Genomic DNA, 18,129 nt, shown 5'->3' on the forward strand with positions numbered 1-18,129 from the left:
TAGTTATGCAAAGCCGCTACGTTTGGACGCACGATTTGACCATCAGACAGTCAAGTTTCTATATAGGTCCGAGCCGGGTTTTAACGTTCGGAGCCACCATGGCAGGCTAGCCGGACAACGGTAGGGCGGTTCCCGACTTCTGCTTCAAATGCTCCTCACCGAACAAACTGTTACTCTTGATTCCATCTTCTCTAAGGGTCTCGCGCGTAGTTACACATTGGTCGTATTTCACTAATGTTGTCATCATATTACTTGGGTCGAACCTTCAGGCATTCTAGTACAATGCGTGCACCGCATAGTCTTCCTTTGGGGCTAGTTAGAGCTTGAGCCTAGGGCTCCTCAATCTCCTTAATTTTGAGGTTAGAACTTGAGGATTGATCCACGATAATTCGGATCAAGTGAGCTTATCGACGAATCGGTGATAAACTTTTTATCGCCCATTTGATGTATGATAACCTACTACCATTTTTATAGTCTATTGCGGGATCTTAATAAATCTTCAACATGAAACAAAGAATATAGAGATAGAAAGAAAGATCGATGAATGCCTATCACATTCCTTTCCCTCAAAGAATGTCATTATCATAGGTATAAATCTCCCATCTCTAGCTACCATTTTTCCTACAATTACGCACCATACGGGATTCCTAATCTAAACTGCGGGTGCCATACTCCTATATTATTATGGAGGCTCTACGCGTGAAGTTTGTTAAGTGGAAGTGGTCGATTAATGAGTACATCCTGGACCAAACCAAGCCGAATGTGAACTTGTGGGAATGTCAAATAAGCAAAGAAACAAAGGCACATCCCTAGGGCTAATGTTATTTATGTATGTAGCATCTATATATTTCAAGCCCAACTTCAACAGTTTACACTAGGTAGTAACCAACAACGAGTCAAAACACATCTGGGATCGATACCTTGGATTTGTATACATTAGTCATATATCCAGGGATCAACTAAGATTATGGCACATCTTAATGAATATTTCTACAGTGCTCGTGTTTGGATCATTTTGACAGTATCTTTCAGACAGTGTTGATGACATTTGACATATAACAAACAGATGATGACAAATAAAGATAATATAGCACTTACATGGAGATGACCGCATAGCGCAGTGGATTAGCGCATTTGACTTCGGAATAAAAGGTAGTGGGTTCGACTCCCACTGTGGTCGATTCTTTTCATTTTTCTTTTTCCATTTAATAAGTGGACAAAAACAAAAACACAAACATGTTCCTGCCCGGGATCGAACCGGAGACCTTTTGCGTGTAAAGCAAACGTGATAACCACTACACCACAGAAACTTGTATGATTTTCACTAAGAAGATTTTATAATTATTAGATACAACTATGTGGAACTTCACTGATCACTAATTGTGTTGTCAAGCAGTTGTAAAAATTAGATCGGTGTACAAGAGCATACATAATTACAGATTGCAACAATGTAGTAACAAAAGCTAACTCAATGACCGCGTAACTATTCATTCATATACGTGTCTGTTACAAATAGCCAAATTCTTAAGCAGAATCTGAGGGAAGTGCAATGGGAAACTTGAAATCAATCTTAAATGGAAGAACTGCAGCTGAGTGTTGGTCAAGTTCACTAACCTCAACTTCTCAAGAACACAATGCTAGGAAGTGTGGCTTCGTCTTAATATTGATCAAGACGGCCATTTCAAGCATATATCTAAACCAAATTTCATTTATCTTAGTGTGCTTCATGTGATTATTATTCAGAATGCTGTGAGAGACTGGAGTAGAGATCATATAAATCATAGATTGACTATTGTCGTTGGTATGGTTAGTGTATTAACTGGAAAGAAAGAAATAAAAGTGGTAATAAAAAAAACAATTGTTCCTGCCCGGGATCGAACCGGAGACCTTTTGCGTGTAAAGCAAACGTGATAACCACTACACCACAGAAACCCACACGAACTTCGGTGGCGGCTAAAACACGTTCAATAATAATTTAAACAAAAACTGAAATTAGTGAAAAATATTAAGAGTAACTAAGTCCGTATACGATCAAGAGACGAGACCGGAGCTACGGTTTGAGCTCGCAAAAACAAAAAGAACAAGCCGAAACCAAACCATTCTCAAGGTTAGGAAAAAGATTGCAAGAAATTCATCCACCACTGAATAATCTCGGAAAACACAAGGGAGTTCAGGGAGCACCAAGCGTAGGTAGAAAGGACTCATCAGGAGCTTGTGAGGATATTGCTGACGCGCTTATATTTGGTTCCTTGACAAATAGCAACTTTCGGCAGCACATTCAATCAATCCAGCGTACTGGAAAGCGGTAGCACAAAGCCACAATCACACAGGAGGTGCAACGCTGCTTACAAACTGGTAATTATCTTCATCAATTGAGAGGATGCAGTATTTTTGTTACCGAAGCATATCAAATTGAACTGCGAAAACATTGTTGGATGAAACTGATGCTATAGAGCAACAAATAAGAAACGACAATTCAAGGTACAACATCCAAATGCATATCATTGAACAGAAAATGGAAACACAATCAGCATTCCAATTCGGGACAATCAAAGTCGTATTGGTGATACTGTCTACGCTGATAAAATTACAAAACTGGCTGAGTTTAAACTCATGTCTTGGGAATATCATATGGTAGGTCAAAGTCCGGATATCCTTAAGTGGATCCAACATTATGCCTTGATTGCAAACTTCCTCAGTGGGAAGTACATCTCTCTCTTCTTCTCCCTCTCGGTCTTTAAAGATGCCTATCAGAAACGTTTTAACAATCAAGTTAGATAAACAGAAAATGCATTAAGCAAAAAAGGGACGAGTGACAAGATAAAGCCTAAAACACCGTAAAGCAGCTTGAAAGCAAACAAAATGGGCATGGTATGCTACAGCTCATCTTGCAAACCAGGCAATGGAGTGAGATTAATAAGCAGGAAACAATGAACGGAGAACATAAAAGTTCCCTCTATTAACTTTAGACAAAAATATAAATAGACAAGAAAAAAAAGATCACACCATTTTGATTTAACAACTATCAGACATGACATAAAACAAAGATTAATTTAGTCACGGAACCATCTTGACATAACAAACTCTCAACCTAATTGTTTGACTATCAAGTTGAATTCGATGTGGGATGAACCACATGGCAAATGTAAACTTTAGCCCATGATTTAGATTACTGGATCAATCATACAGAAAAACCATGAAATCAAATAACATACTCCAGTGTGGGTTTAACACATTAAAATTCAAGCAGAGTTGTAGTCATAGTTTAAATTCATCCTTCAGCAAATCCAGCTGATACAGTCTTAGGTTATACTTCTTCTTTTTTCCATTTAGCAATCAAATTGCAAGCATACTGCACTCAACCATGACAACCCACAAATTCCTTGAACACATTGTTTCAATGTTCTCGTGTGTATTAGAAACTACTCATATGTTTAAGCAGTTTATATCAACAGAAAATGCAAGCCAAGTTGTTCCGATTTAAAATTAGTGCATACCTGATGCTTAGTGAGACGCCTCCTGATAGCCCTGGTCTTCTTTGGACGCAAATCAAGAGGAAGAAGCTTCTTGTTCTTGTAGACTTCCCTAAGAGCCGCCTTTTGCTTCTGGGAGATCACTGTCAACACCTGAGCAATCGAAAGCCTCACAACCTTGCTGCAAACACAGAAACAAAAAAGTGAACAAATAGCTCAAAATTGAATAACAAGCCAAAACGGAATTAAAGTGAGGGGAATTACATTTTGGAGAGCTTGTTGGGGGCTCCACCAGTGACCTTAGCGACTCGGAGAAGAGCGAGCTCCGCCTTCAGATCCTTGAGCTGTCCCAGAAGATCTGCCTTGGACTTGTTCCTGAGCTCGTGGACCTTGATCCTCGCTTTTTAAATGAAATGAAAATGAATGAAGCCAAAATCAGAAACGAACCCTTTTCGATTACGGAAGAAACCAATTGAACAAAACAGTTTCAGGAAACCTACCCATGGCTGTGGTGTCTGTGTCTGTGGCTGTGTGGAAGAAGAAGGGCGATGAAGGAGGGAGTGACCCTGGCGCTCGGCTGCGGTTTTAATATTTGATTTTGGTTCTAAAACCCTAGTCATGGGGCTGATGTGGGCTCGAAGATATGGACTTGGTTAGTTTGGGCTCTGAACTAGATGGACTTATTTATTTTTGTGTGTCAAGAAATTCACACTAATTAGTAATTAAACTTTCCAATTTTATTCCAATATCAAGGGTATAGTTGGACCCGAGAGCTTTCCAGATACACCCGGAAAAGTGGAATTGCTTTTAACAGAAGAGCAATTCGTGCGGCGAAACCCAGCGGTCTACTTTCTCCGGTCTGTATCCGTGGAATTCAATTCCCACGATGCTTATAGAGGAAGTGGAAGCAGCGGTCACAGAAGAAGAGCACAATGTGAAGACCCCTAAACCCTCGCCGCCCTCGTCTTCATCCACCAACAAAGACGCCTCTGATGGCTTCGAAACTGCCAGCGACGGCGAGTTGGGACCCAACGAGAGCGACGACGAATCCCAACACCACGTCCAACTCCAGGAGGAGCCGCAAACTCTCTCTGAGGCCGATCAACAGGTTTACAATGCTCTCAATCTCGTTGTTGATTTTCTATGTAACTCTATTGATTCTCCGAGTTTTTTATACGACTCAGTTTTAGAAGCATGTGTTTGTAGTTCTGAAATTAGAATTCTTGTATTTAAGTTTAGGTCCTGTTGTCTAAGTAGTTAAGATTTCTCTCGTTTGATTCGGATACGTGTTAATTGATGTGTTGTGTTTATGGAACAGAAATTGCTTGAGCAAGCAAATGAGGTGAAACTGGAAGGCAATGGACTGTTTGGGAAAGGACAATATGAAGAGGCATTGTCGCAGTATGAACTTGCTTTACATCTTGCGCCTGACCTGCCTTCATCTGTGGAATTGCGGTCCATATGTCATTCAAACCGTGGCATATGCTTCTCGAAGCTGGTATGTCATTTGCACAAATGATTCATCTGAATTTTTATTTTTTCTGAATATACTTTCTCATATTCTGTAGATATGGAAGTCGGGTATCATAGTTGAAGATACAGTAATGAATCCATGCTTCAGTGCCTAATATTCACCTTGGTTTCAGACCTATTTTATTTATGATTCAATATTGTGGAGTTCATATGGTAGAGCTTTTGGAAACTAAAGAGCTAATTAAAAGAAGATTAGGTGGAACTTAGAAGGAAAAATGGGAACAATAGGAATGGGAGGAGAGAAAGTAAGTACAGGAGAAGATTTCCAGGAGCAGAACCCTTGTACTGTTGGAACAACACCTAATTTTCATCTTTTGGATTCTTATTTGCTTTTAGAAATAGTCATTTAATACACCCTTCACTTTGCTCTGAAGGAACCTGCAGCAAATTTAAAATAAAAAGGTTATTATTTGTAGACTTCAGATAGGAATCAGTTGGAATGCAAAAAAGAGGCTAATAAAATTATCTTTATAGGAGGGGTATTTTTTGATTTGAGGTTTACTGAAAAAGGCAGCAAATACTGCCATGAAGGTTGTAACGTTTATAATTCTTGTCGGTAGTTCTGATCATACCTTTTACAGCTGCTGCTATTTTTAACTCTTTTACATACTGTATCAAGCTATAGTTTTCCGAAAAGGCTTCATTGTTCTCATTAGTTCTGCATACCATTCACTTCTTATCAATTCATTTTTAAACATCTTTAAATTCTAATGATGTAGGGAAAATATGAAGATGCGATTAAGGAATGCACAAAAGCAGTGGAACTAAATCCTTCATATATAAAAGCGCTGATTAGAAGAGCAGAAGCTCATGAAAAACTAGAACATTTCGAAGAGGCTATTGCTGGTATTTATGGCACTCTAAACATTTTATTATTATTATTATTATTATTATTATTATTATTAGGACAGTGTGGCACCATTGTTGACTCTTTTTCGTCACCAGAAACTTCTCTGTCTTCTCATGTGTATGGTTTTGTTGTGTTACACTGAAATATATTGCTTCATTTTCTCTTCATTTTGTAGATATGAAAAAGATCTTAGAACTTGATCCTTCGAATGACCAAGCCAGGAAGGCCATTCGGCGGTTGGAGCCACTTGCTGAAGCAAAGAGAGAAAAGATAAAAGAGGAGATGATTGGTAAGTTGAGTAATGATTTCTTGGGCATAATCCCTACTCTCTTTGAAGGACTTGTAGTGATATGTTTGTTTGCTGGTGAACGCTGGGTTAATCTAAATTTTATTTTTACCCTAACCATAAGTAAGTAAATAATCGAAAGAAGAAAGGATTGAAAAGACTGAAACTCGATTTATTTCATAATAGACCACTCTGCTACCTTTCCATATCTTAGGAACAGCTAGTTTTTCTGTAGGGTGATGGAGCATTTTTGCAAATTGCAAATATTTGCGAATGACTAAGTAAATGTTATGTTTGATCTGGTGAACAGAGCCAAGTCTAATAGAGGACAAAAGAAAATCCTAAAAATCTCAGGCTACTGACCATATAATTTCAGTTATGCTCTTGCTTGGCATTATAGCTTCTTTATTGAAGTATTTCTTGTGCATGGAAATTTGGTTCATGATATTTTTTTCTGATTACCCTGGCACATGAGTTCCTTAGTGAGCATCTTGACTCTTTTATTCTAGTGATGATGCCAATGAACAATACTGTATATGAATCTGCTATGCCAGTGCTTTGTATAATTTGAATGCTGTGGCTTATTTCATTATATAATATTGGCTGCAATCTAACCAGGCATGCCCAATTTTTCTGTGCGAACAGGAAAGTTGAAAGATATGGGCAACTCTTTGTTGGGTCGATTTGGAATGAGTGTGGACAACTTCAAAGCCGTGAAAGATCCAAACACTGGCTCGTATTCTATTTCATTCCAACGTTAAATTTTGTGGTGAAACAGTTGATAGTAATATCCCCTTTTCTTGAAATAGGACATAATCTATATGTGAATGGAATTGGTAATTGATGAGAGTTTACTTTGATCCATGTTTTTGGTGGATTTTGTTGTTTTGGGCTTGCCTTTGGCTAGTTCGTGCTGTTAGCAGCTTATCGTCAGCTGACTCAACGCCCATCATTTACCCTGGGTGTAGTTCATTCTCATTGTTGCTTTCCAAAATGCTGTTTGTTTATCAATGTTTCTGTGCATTAAGAGTCTACTCAGATATGATTATGTAGGAATCAATATCATCTGAATAATTTGTAAAGTAGTTATCATAGTCAATTGTAGCTCTGTTAGGTTCTTGAATTATTTTGAGTCCTTGGTCAACACATTTGGCAATGCTTCCTTGTTAATCTGCTAAGCTTTTGAGGTGGTGGACACGATATGCTTAGCAAAATAAGGGGGTCAATGGACTTGTGGATTTGGCTAGGATTCGGTAGATTTGGGCAAGTTCTTAGGTGAACTTTGGACTATGTTCTGTAGTTGTAGCTGTTGCATAATCATGAAAATAATTGTTGTTATTGACATTTGTAAGTCTGTTGCTAAGGGTCTTGGAATCAGTTCAAAGGCGTACCAACATCCTCAGGAGGATATGAGGGTGCCAGTGCCGTAGGGACGTACTTCGTGAGTGGTCTTGGTGTTTGTTTTATTTTTTACTAGAATAAAACAGTGTGGGTGTTAATTATAATTACAATATAAATAGGGTTTAGTTGAAAGGTTGTTATTGCAAATATTAGAGATAATGACAGTTATATGAAAAGAGAAGTTACCTATTGAGGGAATAATTCTTATATTCTTTTTCTATTCTGATTTTTACAATTATCTTTTTGTTCCTAAATTATATAACCTCATTTTATTATAACATATGGTGCAAGGTTGTTCGTGTATTTTCACACTCATTTTAGTTGATAAAGTGAGTTTTGGTTATAAAAATATATAAATTATGGCTGAAAATGTCCTAAAAACAAACGACAATGAAAACCCTCTTAGAACTCTCATGGAGATTGAGTGTTGGGGACACTGAAAGGAAATGGAATAGAAGAAAACCATACTAAAAGAAGATTGCGAAGGATGCCCCCAACTCTGCATTTTGTTTGAAACATAGCCTCTTGGTAAACATACCGAACATTGTGCAATTTGATCGCAAGCTCTTTAATATTAGTCACTAGAGTTGGAATTAAACAGTAATTTGGAGTCTTTTTAATCCATGAAATGTCTATGGTGTCGCAATAAAGCTCTATGAAGCCCTTGTTCTAGGGCAGTAGCTTCAGGCACTAAGCAATTTGCTCCTTCCCCTTCTCAGACTTACTATGGGGCTGCTACATTGGGAGCTAACTACCTCTTGGCTCAGAGGTAATTTCCAAGTATTTTCATATAAAATGGCATCCCCCAGATCCATGCCTCTAAGACTTTGGGGCCTGCCTAATTTCTCACTGCTGAAGCTACAATTCTGACGGTCCCTTTACATGATGCATCATTATAACTTTTCCAGAATTCTAATTGAAGATTCTGAGGTACTCATGCATCCTCATAAAGGTCACTCCTCCTTACTCCTTAGTGGATGATATTTGGAAATTTCTCCTTCATAAAGTTCCGGCACTTGAGACTTTAGGGCACGTAATTTGATTCGATAGCCATTAATTTGAGGATCACATTAAACTCTCTAACTCGATATATTGATTAGTTAGTTTCCTGGTTAAGCTAAGTTTAATCAAAATGTCTTGACATTGCTTTGTTTAGACCAATGGTTCCGAAATCTGACAATAATGAGCTAAAAGTATTCAATCTTCCTCGATCTGATATATAAAAATAGAACATATATCTGAGTGACAAACTCACAATCATCAACTGGAATGACGATACTTTGTTTACAAGTACTATTAGACGCAGGACTTAGATCAATGTGCATCAGCGCATGTATATATCTTGTAAACCACTAGTAGTCTCTTACGTTAAACGACCTGGTCGTGCATGCGTATGTATCATGATAAGTCATCTTATACACTAGTTAATCGAAGAATGAGGTGTTGTTAAGATGATCGCCAATATATTCAGCATGCAATAAAATTGTGGTAAATCGATCTAGGGCAAAAAAAAAAGTATGATTAAAATTTTGGGTCTAGATCAAATGAGCTCTGATTTTCAAAGGGCTAGAGTTCGTACGTTTATATGTTGATGAAAAGTGCTTCACGCAAATTTATCTCTGGTTCATGCTCACTAATATTCCACATTCAATGTAATTTATGTGTAAACATATCACACACAATTAAACTATGATGTGTTACTTCTATAGAAGATCGTACGTATCAATTAGTTGTCTTGAAAAATATAAATGGTGTCAATCAAAGCATATATGGGTGAGATTGGGGAGGAAACTTATCAAATAACTTTTCTTCAACCCTTTGTTGAAAAAGAACGAGACAAATAACGGTTTCAGGGGTTGAAAGAAATAACAATACACTATACTAAATATCATTTTTAGGCCACCAGTCTCTAACACGCATTCAAATTCACCTAACACCTTAGTATTTCTAGATTATGAGGTTATCAAGTAAAACCAAATTATGATATTTTACTGTCTTGTTATAAAATGAAATTCCGTCTTATTATTTTCTTTACAACATGCATGTCATATTTGTGCTTTAATTTACATTTGAGCGTGGAGGGAAAATCATAACCACAACTCCAGCAAACATGAGTTATTTACCTTCACTTGAATGAATAATAATTTGTAATTGAAGTACCTTTGTCATATTATTTACCAGGCAATTAATGACAACGTGCTCAATCTCCACTACTATAACGGAAACGTGTCTTTAGTTGGTGTAAACAGTTTCACAAAACTTTTGATGTTTCTAAAATGACCATGAAAGAGATAAATAATAATAATAATAATATGTGTGAGGGATAATATGGTAAACTACAACAAGTAAAACAAAATTTAGAAAATCAGGAGAATATTGTGGGTAGTGGGAAGCAGATAAACCGAAACTGACTACTTTTTTTAAGTGATTGTGTAATCCGTGAAAATTTACACGGGTCAAGGCTAGTCACCTTAAATCAAAGGAAAAACTTTGATAATAGTACTTGAAATAGTGATTTGTATACACCAAAAATTATAAAACATATGTACATGAATTTATGTTTATATAAACCGTACATTTGTGAAACTTTTCCTAAATTAAAAAGTTGCAAATTTCTTCTAAGGGTGATTCTAGTTGCACCTCACTTTTTGCTAATTGCATCTCCATATATTTTCTCTCCCCAAATATTCCAATTTGCCCATTTTTTATTTTTATATGCACATCCGTTATATTGTAGTATGATATTTCTTTTTAATTTGACAAATTTTTCCCTTTGAAAATTTAAAATCTTTGTACTTTCAATCAATGGAAATATAAATTTGCATTTGTTTACAACTCATCGAAACATTATTATTTTGAGAATACCTTTATAATATGGGTCCTCTAAATAATATCTTTGAAGCTATATCTAGAAATATATATTGGTGGAGAAATAGTTAGCTGAGGAATTATAATATATACATTGATTTAATGTAAATAGTAACTGAATTTCTAAATGAATACTCTTCTCATTTATTAAGCCAGTAAGAGATCATATTACCATAGAATGAAGGTGTAGATAGAAATAAAAAGAGACAAAATGAAAGATTTTGGAAAAAAAAAATAGATTAAGATACAAATAGCAATTGAGAAGTTGCAGCTAGAATCACCCTTCTCCTAATTAGTCAAATCACGATGCAGTTCGACTTCGAATTCCTCTTAATCAATCGCTCCCAAAGAAACTGTTATAATACACGAAAGGAGGTGGCAAATTAATCTGAATTAAACTTTGATGAAATAAATAATCCTTCTTTGACCCTCTACGGCTCTATCCGCCCCATCTTTTTGGTTGGAGAATTTAGCAATGCAGCCGACCATATTACTGCACAATTGCCTATTGCTTTGTCGCTTCTAATTCGTAATCCTTGGAATTTGGGTAACTTCCTTGAACAATTGCAAAAGTTGTTATCCGATTTCGTAGACACAAAGTTACTTGCAGCCTTCACATTATGTTAATATTTCATTTTCATCTAATCCACCTTGATTCACTTCTGATGACTGTCAGCGTTCCTCAACGTTAGCTCTACAAGTTAGTGTTCTCAATAGAATGAGCATACAGAGCGTTTTTAAGTAGTGAAGATGTGACAACAATATGGGGCAAATGCTACATAAGAAGTGTAACCAATAAAGGTGTGGCTAGATGTCACATTTGAGATTAAATGTGTTTTTCTCCTTTATAAAGAAGGAAAGCCACATTTAATCTTAAATGTGACATCTAGCCACATCTCTATTGGCTACACTTCACAATTTTATGAATGTGGCATTTTCCCTATATTGTTATAATGCAGTCTTCTTTCATTCAAAGTTGAGAGAGAGTTTCGTGATTTGCAAATAGCAATGCACATCTTCCATCGAATAAAAGATTTGCAATAATAGGTTTTTTATATGTTGTAGATTTAGGATTCCTTATACATACCTAAAAAGTGCTTTTGTAAACTTTTATAAAATAGATACACCCATCAATTAAATTAACACACGTCTAAGAATTTCTATACTTCAGGTTAAGATAGCATAAATTGATTCGTCATGCAAACATGAGGTCCCAAAGTCTCATGTGCTGCTACGCATCTTCATAAGGTGCTTATATATAATTAAGTTATATGAAATTGGCCTCAAACACACCCTATGGGTGTTAAAAATAAAATTTTAACTAAACGTAAAAATGAGTGAAAATAGGGAATATGAGAGAAAGTTAAACATGTGAATTTATTATCCATTTAAACTGAATTCTCATTGTTTTTCTCCTTTCATCCTTTATTTTTTTTCAAATTTATATTTTACAAATTACAATCATGTCTTTCAAACTATAACTAATTAGATTTAGGAGTTAAATAAACAATGGATTTTTTAGGAAGTTCAAAAATTTAACCAATCAACATGTCAAACTCTTATTTTTACTTTATTAATAGAAAATGTATAAGTATGAGAACCGGACTCAAAAACTTTGTTGTTAAGACAAACAAGGAGGCTAGAAATTCAAAATGATTTCAAGCAAGCAATTAAAATTTTGACTTACCAATAAGTTTAGGGTTAATTCCTCCTATGGTACCTAAAGTATGGCAACTTGGACAATTTGATACCTGATGTATAAAACCGGACAATTTGGTACCTGAAGTTCTCATTTGTAAGCCATTTTGGTACCTCTATCAATTTTGATCATATTTTTAGGGTTATTTCGTCATTCTAGCCCTAAACTCATTAAATTCACATTGTTCTTCATTTCTTCTTATAATTGTGGCTTCTTTGGAGATAATTAAATTGATATATATACTCCACTTAGCATCTATTTCACATATATCAAAAATAATTTTTTTCTTAATATACTTATTGTATCCTAATTATTTTTTGTAAAGGAAATAAATTGCCTTTATGCAATTGTAATTTTTTATTAAAATATATTTTTTAAATTACTTATAATTAAAATTAATCTAGATTGATAGCTACATTATGAAAAATTATACATGTAAATCATCACAGATACTAAGTAGATGAGTTATCAAATTTTTAGTGATAATTTAGAGGCAATTTGAAGGTATTATGAAAAAATGAAGTAAAATAGAGATAAGATGACGACAATAACCCTGAAATATGGTCAAAATTGAAATAAGTACCAAAATGGCCTAAATTTGATAACTTTAGATACCAAATTGTCCGTTTTCATACATCAGATATCAAATTGTCCAAGTAGCCAAATATCATGTACCATAGGAGGATTTTACCCATAAGTTTATGATCCCGATTCTCATAATAGTATTTACAAAACTCACATGATTGATTGATTGAAGCTTTTTCGTGAAGATGCATATGAGATTTTATGACCATATCAATACGAAGGATGAATTAGTTATGCTATTGCAACGGAGAGAAGACCTTATGAGATTGAGGATTTTCAAACTTGAAGAAAGTAACTCCCGGCCTCTTAAATATGAAACTTTTTGAGCATCAAACGTGATAAATCAATTTCACGATTGTTTAGAACAAAGAAAATTAACATTGTGATAAAGAAACTTCACAAGAGCATCAAATTATAAATGTCTAGGCCCGATCACAAACGGACGTCTGCAACTCCCCTAAAGTGTGGACGTCTTTTGTTTGCTTAGCCACTACAGTCTGACACCGGGACCCTTCTTGCCAGATGAACAAAAAAAGCATTTCGGGCCTCTTTACCCAAAGGATGAAGGCCAAGAAGATCGAGTTTAAAGAATTTGGGCAACAACTCTAAGTGAAACTTCAAATATGTCGAAAGTCGTTCACAAATTGGTGATTTGCGGTTTCACCGTCAAGAACGCTCTAGGTAGAGACATGGACACCGTCCGGCAAGAGGAGCTCCGGCGTCGGATTGTGTTGGCTTAGGAAACAAAAGACGTTCGTAGTTTATGAGAGTTACGGACGTGGGTTTGTGATTGGCCCTCTATAAATGACTATTAAACCATTGGTTTTTGTCCTAGTTGATGGAATTAATCGATCTTCCTTTTTGATATTCAAGATGGCAATATGTATGTGCACAATAAAAGACAGCAACACTCTTGTCGATCGATATCTATCGCATGTAAGAAATAATTGAGCCAAAAGGATAGCTAGCATTAAACTTCCATAAATTCCACTGGTCACACAATCTGTCCCAGATAAAGAAATGTCAGTCGACATTTATTTATCATACGCAAGTTAGCTCCTCACACCCAAAACCCTGTATGGCAAATAGTCAAATATTCAGAGCAATTAGTCTTCCAAAATAAAATTAAAAAGTGAAAACCAAACAATGATGCAACAATAATAGAAGTAGCTGAGCTCTTTTAGTCTCATAGCATGCTAGCTTCACGATACTAGTAGTGGTTGTAATCATCTCAAATAAAGATTAACATAACTTTAATCAACCCCACATCATTAATTAAATGGTAAAACTAGGGCAGCAAATTATAAATTTGAAACATGTACAACCTTTGTCGTAGGTCCCGAGTCCTTCATCTTTTCTCTCTTTGTGGATCACTCTTATTATCTCATTCCCGGCCACCAACTTTAAATAGGAAGATATATCTTTCTTTCTATATAGTCTGCTAGCCATTACTTCTTCTTACAAGTTGTTAAGCATGAAAGGAATGGATAGTTTCCTCTGTGCATCTTCTGCTTCCACAGCCATCATGGATCAAAGAGCCATAGTCCGGCGAGCCCACAGAGTCCCCATTAGCGACCATGTTCATGTTTATGATCGAAGAAGAAACCAATCCCATCTTCCTATGATGCCCTGTTCATTTGATCAGTTACCAATTGATCCGAAGCCACTGTACGAAAAATGCAGGAGTAGTTTTTCTTCAGCGCAGAGCAGCGATAGAGATCAGCTACGTCGGAAAAGCTATGCGGAAATCCATGAGCAAAGAAGAAAGAGTACTTCCTCCACTTCTCGGTATCGGATTGCTGATGATTCCACAGTACCCTTCATCGACTGGATATCGGAGACTGACGCAACATTGGTTCCTTCTGATCATCATGAAGCAGCAGCATCTAACCCTAGACTGCGATTGATCATGAGATCCAATGATGAATCTCGTCGTCCACCCCCAGCTCCATTAAGGTCTTCTTCTACTCGCTCTCGTAACCAGGTAATTAATTAATTAGTTAAGTTATTTACATAGATAATTAAATTCAGTCTTCATTTCAATTTCAATTCATCTGCTGAAGTAAGGCATGTGCAAGCGTGGTCCAGCATGACTTAGTTTAGTTGGTTATTATGATCGAATTCGAATTTCTGTACGAAAATTACAAGCAACATATATGTATATATATCAATATCAATATATGTGCATACTACTATTATTAAGTCGATGAACCGTAAATTAATTATTGTAGGTTGTGGTTCTGAGGGTGTCAGTGCATTGCAAGGGATGTGAAGCAAAACTGAGGAAGCATCTCTCTAAAATGGAAGGTATAGTTGTGAGTGTAAATTAGTAGCTAGCTTGCTAAGCTTGATAGAGAATTTATTTATGGATTAAGTACTGCTTGGAAATATTCCTTAACCTATATAATAATGAGACTAGTATGTCTTCATCTTCCGGTTTTCAGTGCTTCAATTCAAAGCATCTTTGTTTATAGTTTTGCTGTCGGATGATCATCATCACCAATGAAAGTTAGTGATCGTGTAAATATACTATACGTACAGTTCTCTTGGCAACAAGGATAACCTACTATTTAACTGATATCATCGATAGTTATCAAGCTATCAGTTTAATTACTTACTCTAGTTTAATGACAACTTACTAATTTGGAAGACTAACCTGCAATATAACCGGCTTACGAATCTGTGCAGGAGTTACATCGTTTAGTATAGATGTACCAACAAAGAAAGTTACGGTGATCGGAGACGTGACACCATTGGGTGTGCTCGCGAGTGTATCCAAAGTGAAGAAAGCTCAGCTCTGGTCTTCTCCAACATCTTCTCAATGGTCAGCATGATAGATTGCTTGCAATCTGATTATAATTGATATTTGATACGTTAAATCAGTAACAGCAATAGCAACTGTGGTGCGCATGCGAGCGTGTTTGTATGATCAGCTGTCAGATTCATTAGTTAACCGTTTTTATTATCAGATGTATTGTAAACTAATCTCTGCAAAAGCTTTTATCTTGCCGATAGAATCGGGGTTTTCAAGTCCTTAAGTCAGTCAACTGGTTTGTTTATGTTAAGAGATGCAGCTAGCTAGTTTGGTGACTAAGTGATCATCCTATGCTTTCTCAGTTTCTTGTGTTATGTGATTATGTCCTTCTGAATGTGCATACCCTTTTCTTTCTCTTCACTAATGCTCAGGTTGTAAACTCTGAAGAATTAAGAATCGTTAGCTACTTTCCGTGCATGTCAATGATCTGACACAACAAGAACGTACATATGGTTGCGCATGCCATGATTCACTTGCAATTGTACCTTGTAGGCTTAAATCGTCATGTGAAGAAAACAGCACTACTTCACAGCCCCACATCGTGCCCTGGCGTTTTACCTTTTTCAATTTCGACCAGTCTCTGTTGGATCAACTGAAACTGAAGCATGAAACAAACGCGTTCGTGCATCATCCCAGATTGCCTGTACATACATGTTTGATTTCCTTATTCTTATTCCTCGGCTCTTTGCCTCTTTGGAGCTTGGACTATCTTTTCGAAGCCTTCTTCGATATAACATTCGCCTTGCCAAGAGATTTCATTGAAAGTAGTTGTCTTTCATCATCCACCCATGCCAACATCAAGATCACATTATTAACTACCCTTCAGTTTGTTGAAAACTTGAAATCGGCTGACGCATTCGAACTTGCTAGCTATACCTCTTACTGATATGTAGTTCCTCACCCACTGACCCACGGCATGTTTTCCGATCTGACACAGTACATATAAGACCTATCGATCTAGTATGAGCTAGTACTACGTACTATCTACTGAAATTTTTTTTTCTATATTCGTCCAAGGTATAAAGAAGAAGCATGGTCAAATGACGCTTATCATTTTGATACAGAAAAAACCAGAGTTTCAACTTTCATAGTTAATTACATGATTACCTTAAAAAAATTAGTTAATTATATGATTCATGTTAAAGATCTGGGGCATATATACACAACTGGTCATGATCTTGGACCACTAAGACAGTGTGGTAGGTCGTTTCTTAATGCTGCCTCGCAAGGTGGTGTACTATGTATATACATGTATGGTGGCTAGCTATATATACATGAACTTAGGAAAATTACACAGATGGAGCTAGATTGATGGAGAACGTAATGATAATGTCCATGAAAAGGAAATTGCATGCGGTGGCAATTGATGGTCGGGCACTCAACGTCACAAGCTCGCATTTACAATAATGGACAGCTTTTGTGTGTGTCTATATATATACGGAGGTTTTCAGGTGCGGAGGTATGTGTCTTAGTTTAAGGTATGGATTTTCATTTTTTATTAACTTTTTGATCGAGTTTTCACATCTGTACTGTCCAATCCTTAGGTAATAATGTATAGATCACATCTGTAAAATTTTCAGCCAATTTGGTAATTGTTAAGGTATCTAACTAAGTTAAACCAAAGAACGGATTAAATTTGCCGAATTTGAACCGTTTATGTGTATAATCGAAAAACACAATTTTGAGTAATTTATCGATTACCAAATTGGCTGAAAATTGACATAGGTGATTTATACGTTATTACTAAGGACTGGACGGTGGAGATGTGAAAACTCGATTGGAAATTTGGCAAAAAATGAAAATCCGTACCTTAAGTTAAAGTAAGGATCTCCGCACCTAAAAATTCATATATATATATATATATATTTGTTTGGGACGATACCCACATTTATCACTTTTCGATCGTTCTTCTATCTTCCAAATTGTACATGCATATATACACAGTTATTGTACGTACGTGGTGAACGATTATATATTGATGTGCTGGCTTGAGCATAAGGGTGCAGCTATGCATGTCTTTCTTGCAATTCGTTATAAACTTCTTGAGTAAATGACAACAGCAAACAATGTACACTTTCGGATTCAGAAGGATTTCTCTTCTCTTCCTTCTTCTTCTATCTAAAAAAAAAGAAAGGTGAAACCATATGTATGTTCTTGAATGCAATCGATCCTTTGGAAGAAGCAAACACATACAACTCGTAACTATAATATTATTTAGGATTTGTTCTTATTGTAAACGACCCCGAAGTTTTGCGACTTTGGTTTCTTTGACTATAGGGCGTGACGGCCAGAAAAGAGAAAATTATGGTTAGTAGGAAGATGATGCACCACTAATCAATCAAATCCCTCCATGTAAAGCATAAGATATGTATCATATTGAGGATAATTTTGTATATTGGTCGGCGCAACTTTATGTTGATTAGTCATTAGTAAGAAGTAAGAACGTGTCGCATGAGAAGAATTATGGTCCTCGTTTTCCATCGCACAAAATAACTCAACGCGCGATTTGGATTTATAGGACATATGAGTGATATGACATACCTACTGTAGTAATGCTTATTACAACACTGTTTATACGAGCCAAATAACGATATGATTATTAATACAATGCTGCTTAAT

General features: G+C 36.1%; 3 protein-coding genes and 3 non-coding genes across 6 annotated transcripts; 3 read left to right on the forward strand and 3 right to left on the reverse strand.

Annotated features, from left to right (window-relative positions):
• Positions 1–1,106: 1,106 nt before the first annotated feature.
• On the forward strand, positions 1,107–1,180 carry TRNAR-UCG (transfer RNA arginine (anticodon UCG)). The gene has a single exon. It is a non-coding gene; the product is annotated as a tRNA-Arg (tRNA).
• A 57-nt stretch (positions 1,181–1,237) lies between these two features.
• On the reverse strand, positions 1,238–1,310 carry TRNAV-UAC (transfer RNA valine (anticodon UAC)). Its single transcript has one exon. It is a non-coding gene; the product is annotated as a tRNA-Val (tRNA).
• A 549-nt stretch (positions 1,311–1,859) lies between these two features.
• TRNAV-UAC (transfer RNA valine (anticodon UAC)) lies at positions 1,860–1,932 on the reverse strand. The gene has a single exon. It is a non-coding gene; the product is annotated as a tRNA-Val (tRNA).
• Positions 1,933–2,482: 550 nt separating this feature from the next.
• LOC126786042 (60S ribosomal protein L35-2) lies at positions 2,483–17,686 on the reverse strand. The gene is made up of 5 exons (XM_050511743.1): positions 17,681–17,686; positions 3,974–3,996; positions 3,738–3,873; positions 3,498–3,654; positions 2,483–2,747 (listed from the first exon to the last, which is right to left on the reverse strand). The coding sequence occupies exons 2-5, from the start codon at positions 3,975–3,977 to the stop codon at positions 2,673–2,675; spliced, it is 372 nt and encodes a 123-aa protein (XP_050367700.1). The 5' UTR covers positions 3,978–3,996; positions 17,681–17,686; the 3' UTR covers positions 2,483–2,672.
• Positions 4,241–7,513, forward strand: LOC126786022 (uncharacterized). Its single transcript, XM_050511722.1, has 5 exons — positions 4,241–4,581; positions 4,792–4,971; positions 5,726–5,852; positions 6,032–6,145; positions 6,788–7,513. Exons 1-5 carry the CDS (start codon positions 4,360–4,362, stop codon positions 6,901–6,903), a joined length of 759 nt encoding a protein of 252 aa, XP_050367679.1. The 5' UTR covers positions 4,241–4,359; the 3' UTR covers positions 6,904–7,513.
• Positions 14,050–15,870, forward strand: LOC126786023 (protein SODIUM POTASSIUM ROOT DEFECTIVE 3). The gene is made up of 3 exons (XM_050511723.1): positions 14,050–14,679; positions 14,927–15,002; positions 15,384–15,870. The coding sequence occupies exons 1-3, from the start codon at positions 14,170–14,172 to the stop codon at positions 15,527–15,529; spliced, it is 732 nt and encodes a 243-aa protein (XP_050367680.1). The 5' UTR covers positions 14,050–14,169; the 3' UTR covers positions 15,530–15,870.
• Positions 17,687–18,129: the final 443 nt, after the last annotated feature.

Source organism: Argentina anserina, chromosome 3 (genome assembly GCF_933775445.1).
Source record: "Argentina anserina chromosome 3, drPotAnse1.1, whole genome shotgun sequence".
NCBI classification, from domain to species: domain Eukaryota; kingdom Viridiplantae; phylum Streptophyta; class Magnoliopsida; order Rosales; family Rosaceae; genus Argentina; species Argentina anserina.

Excerpts from the sequence above, each read along its gene's own strand:
- LOC126786042 (XM_050511743.1), bottom strand. Across the intron at positions 3,655-3,737 it reads CCCAACAAGCTCTCCAAAAT|CAAGGTTGTGAGGCTTTCGA; the intron begins GTAATTCCCCTC and ends CTGTGTTTGCAG. Across the intron at positions 2,748-3,497 it reads GGCGTCTCACTAAGCATCAG|GCATCTTTAAAGACCGAGAG; the intron begins GTATGCACTAAT and ends CGTTTCTGATAG.
- LOC126786022 (XM_050511722.1), top strand. The coding sequence starts at position 4,360 with ATGCTTATAGAGGAAGTGGAAGCAGCGGTCACAGAAGAAGAGCACAAT. Across the intron at positions 4,582-4,791 it reads TCTCTGAGGCCGATCAACAG|AAATTGCTTGAGCAAGCAAA; the intron begins GTTTACAATGCT and ends TTTATGGAACAG. Across the intron at positions 5,853-6,031 it reads TTTCGAAGAGGCTATTGCTG|ATATGAAAAAGATCTTAGAA; the intron begins GTATTTATGGCA and ends TTCATTTTGTAG.
- LOC126786023 (XM_050511723.1), top strand. The coding sequence starts at position 14,170 with ATGAAAGGAATGGATAGTTTCCTCTGTGCATCTTCTGCTTCCACAGCC. Across the intron at positions 14,680-14,926 it reads CTACTCGCTCTCGTAACCAG|GTTGTGGTTCTGAGGGTGTC; the intron begins GTAATTAATTAA and ends TAATTATTGTAG. Across the intron at positions 15,003-15,383 it reads GCATCTCTCTAAAATGGAAG|GAGTTACATCGTTTAGTATA; the intron begins GTATAGTTGTGA and ends GAATCTGTGCAG.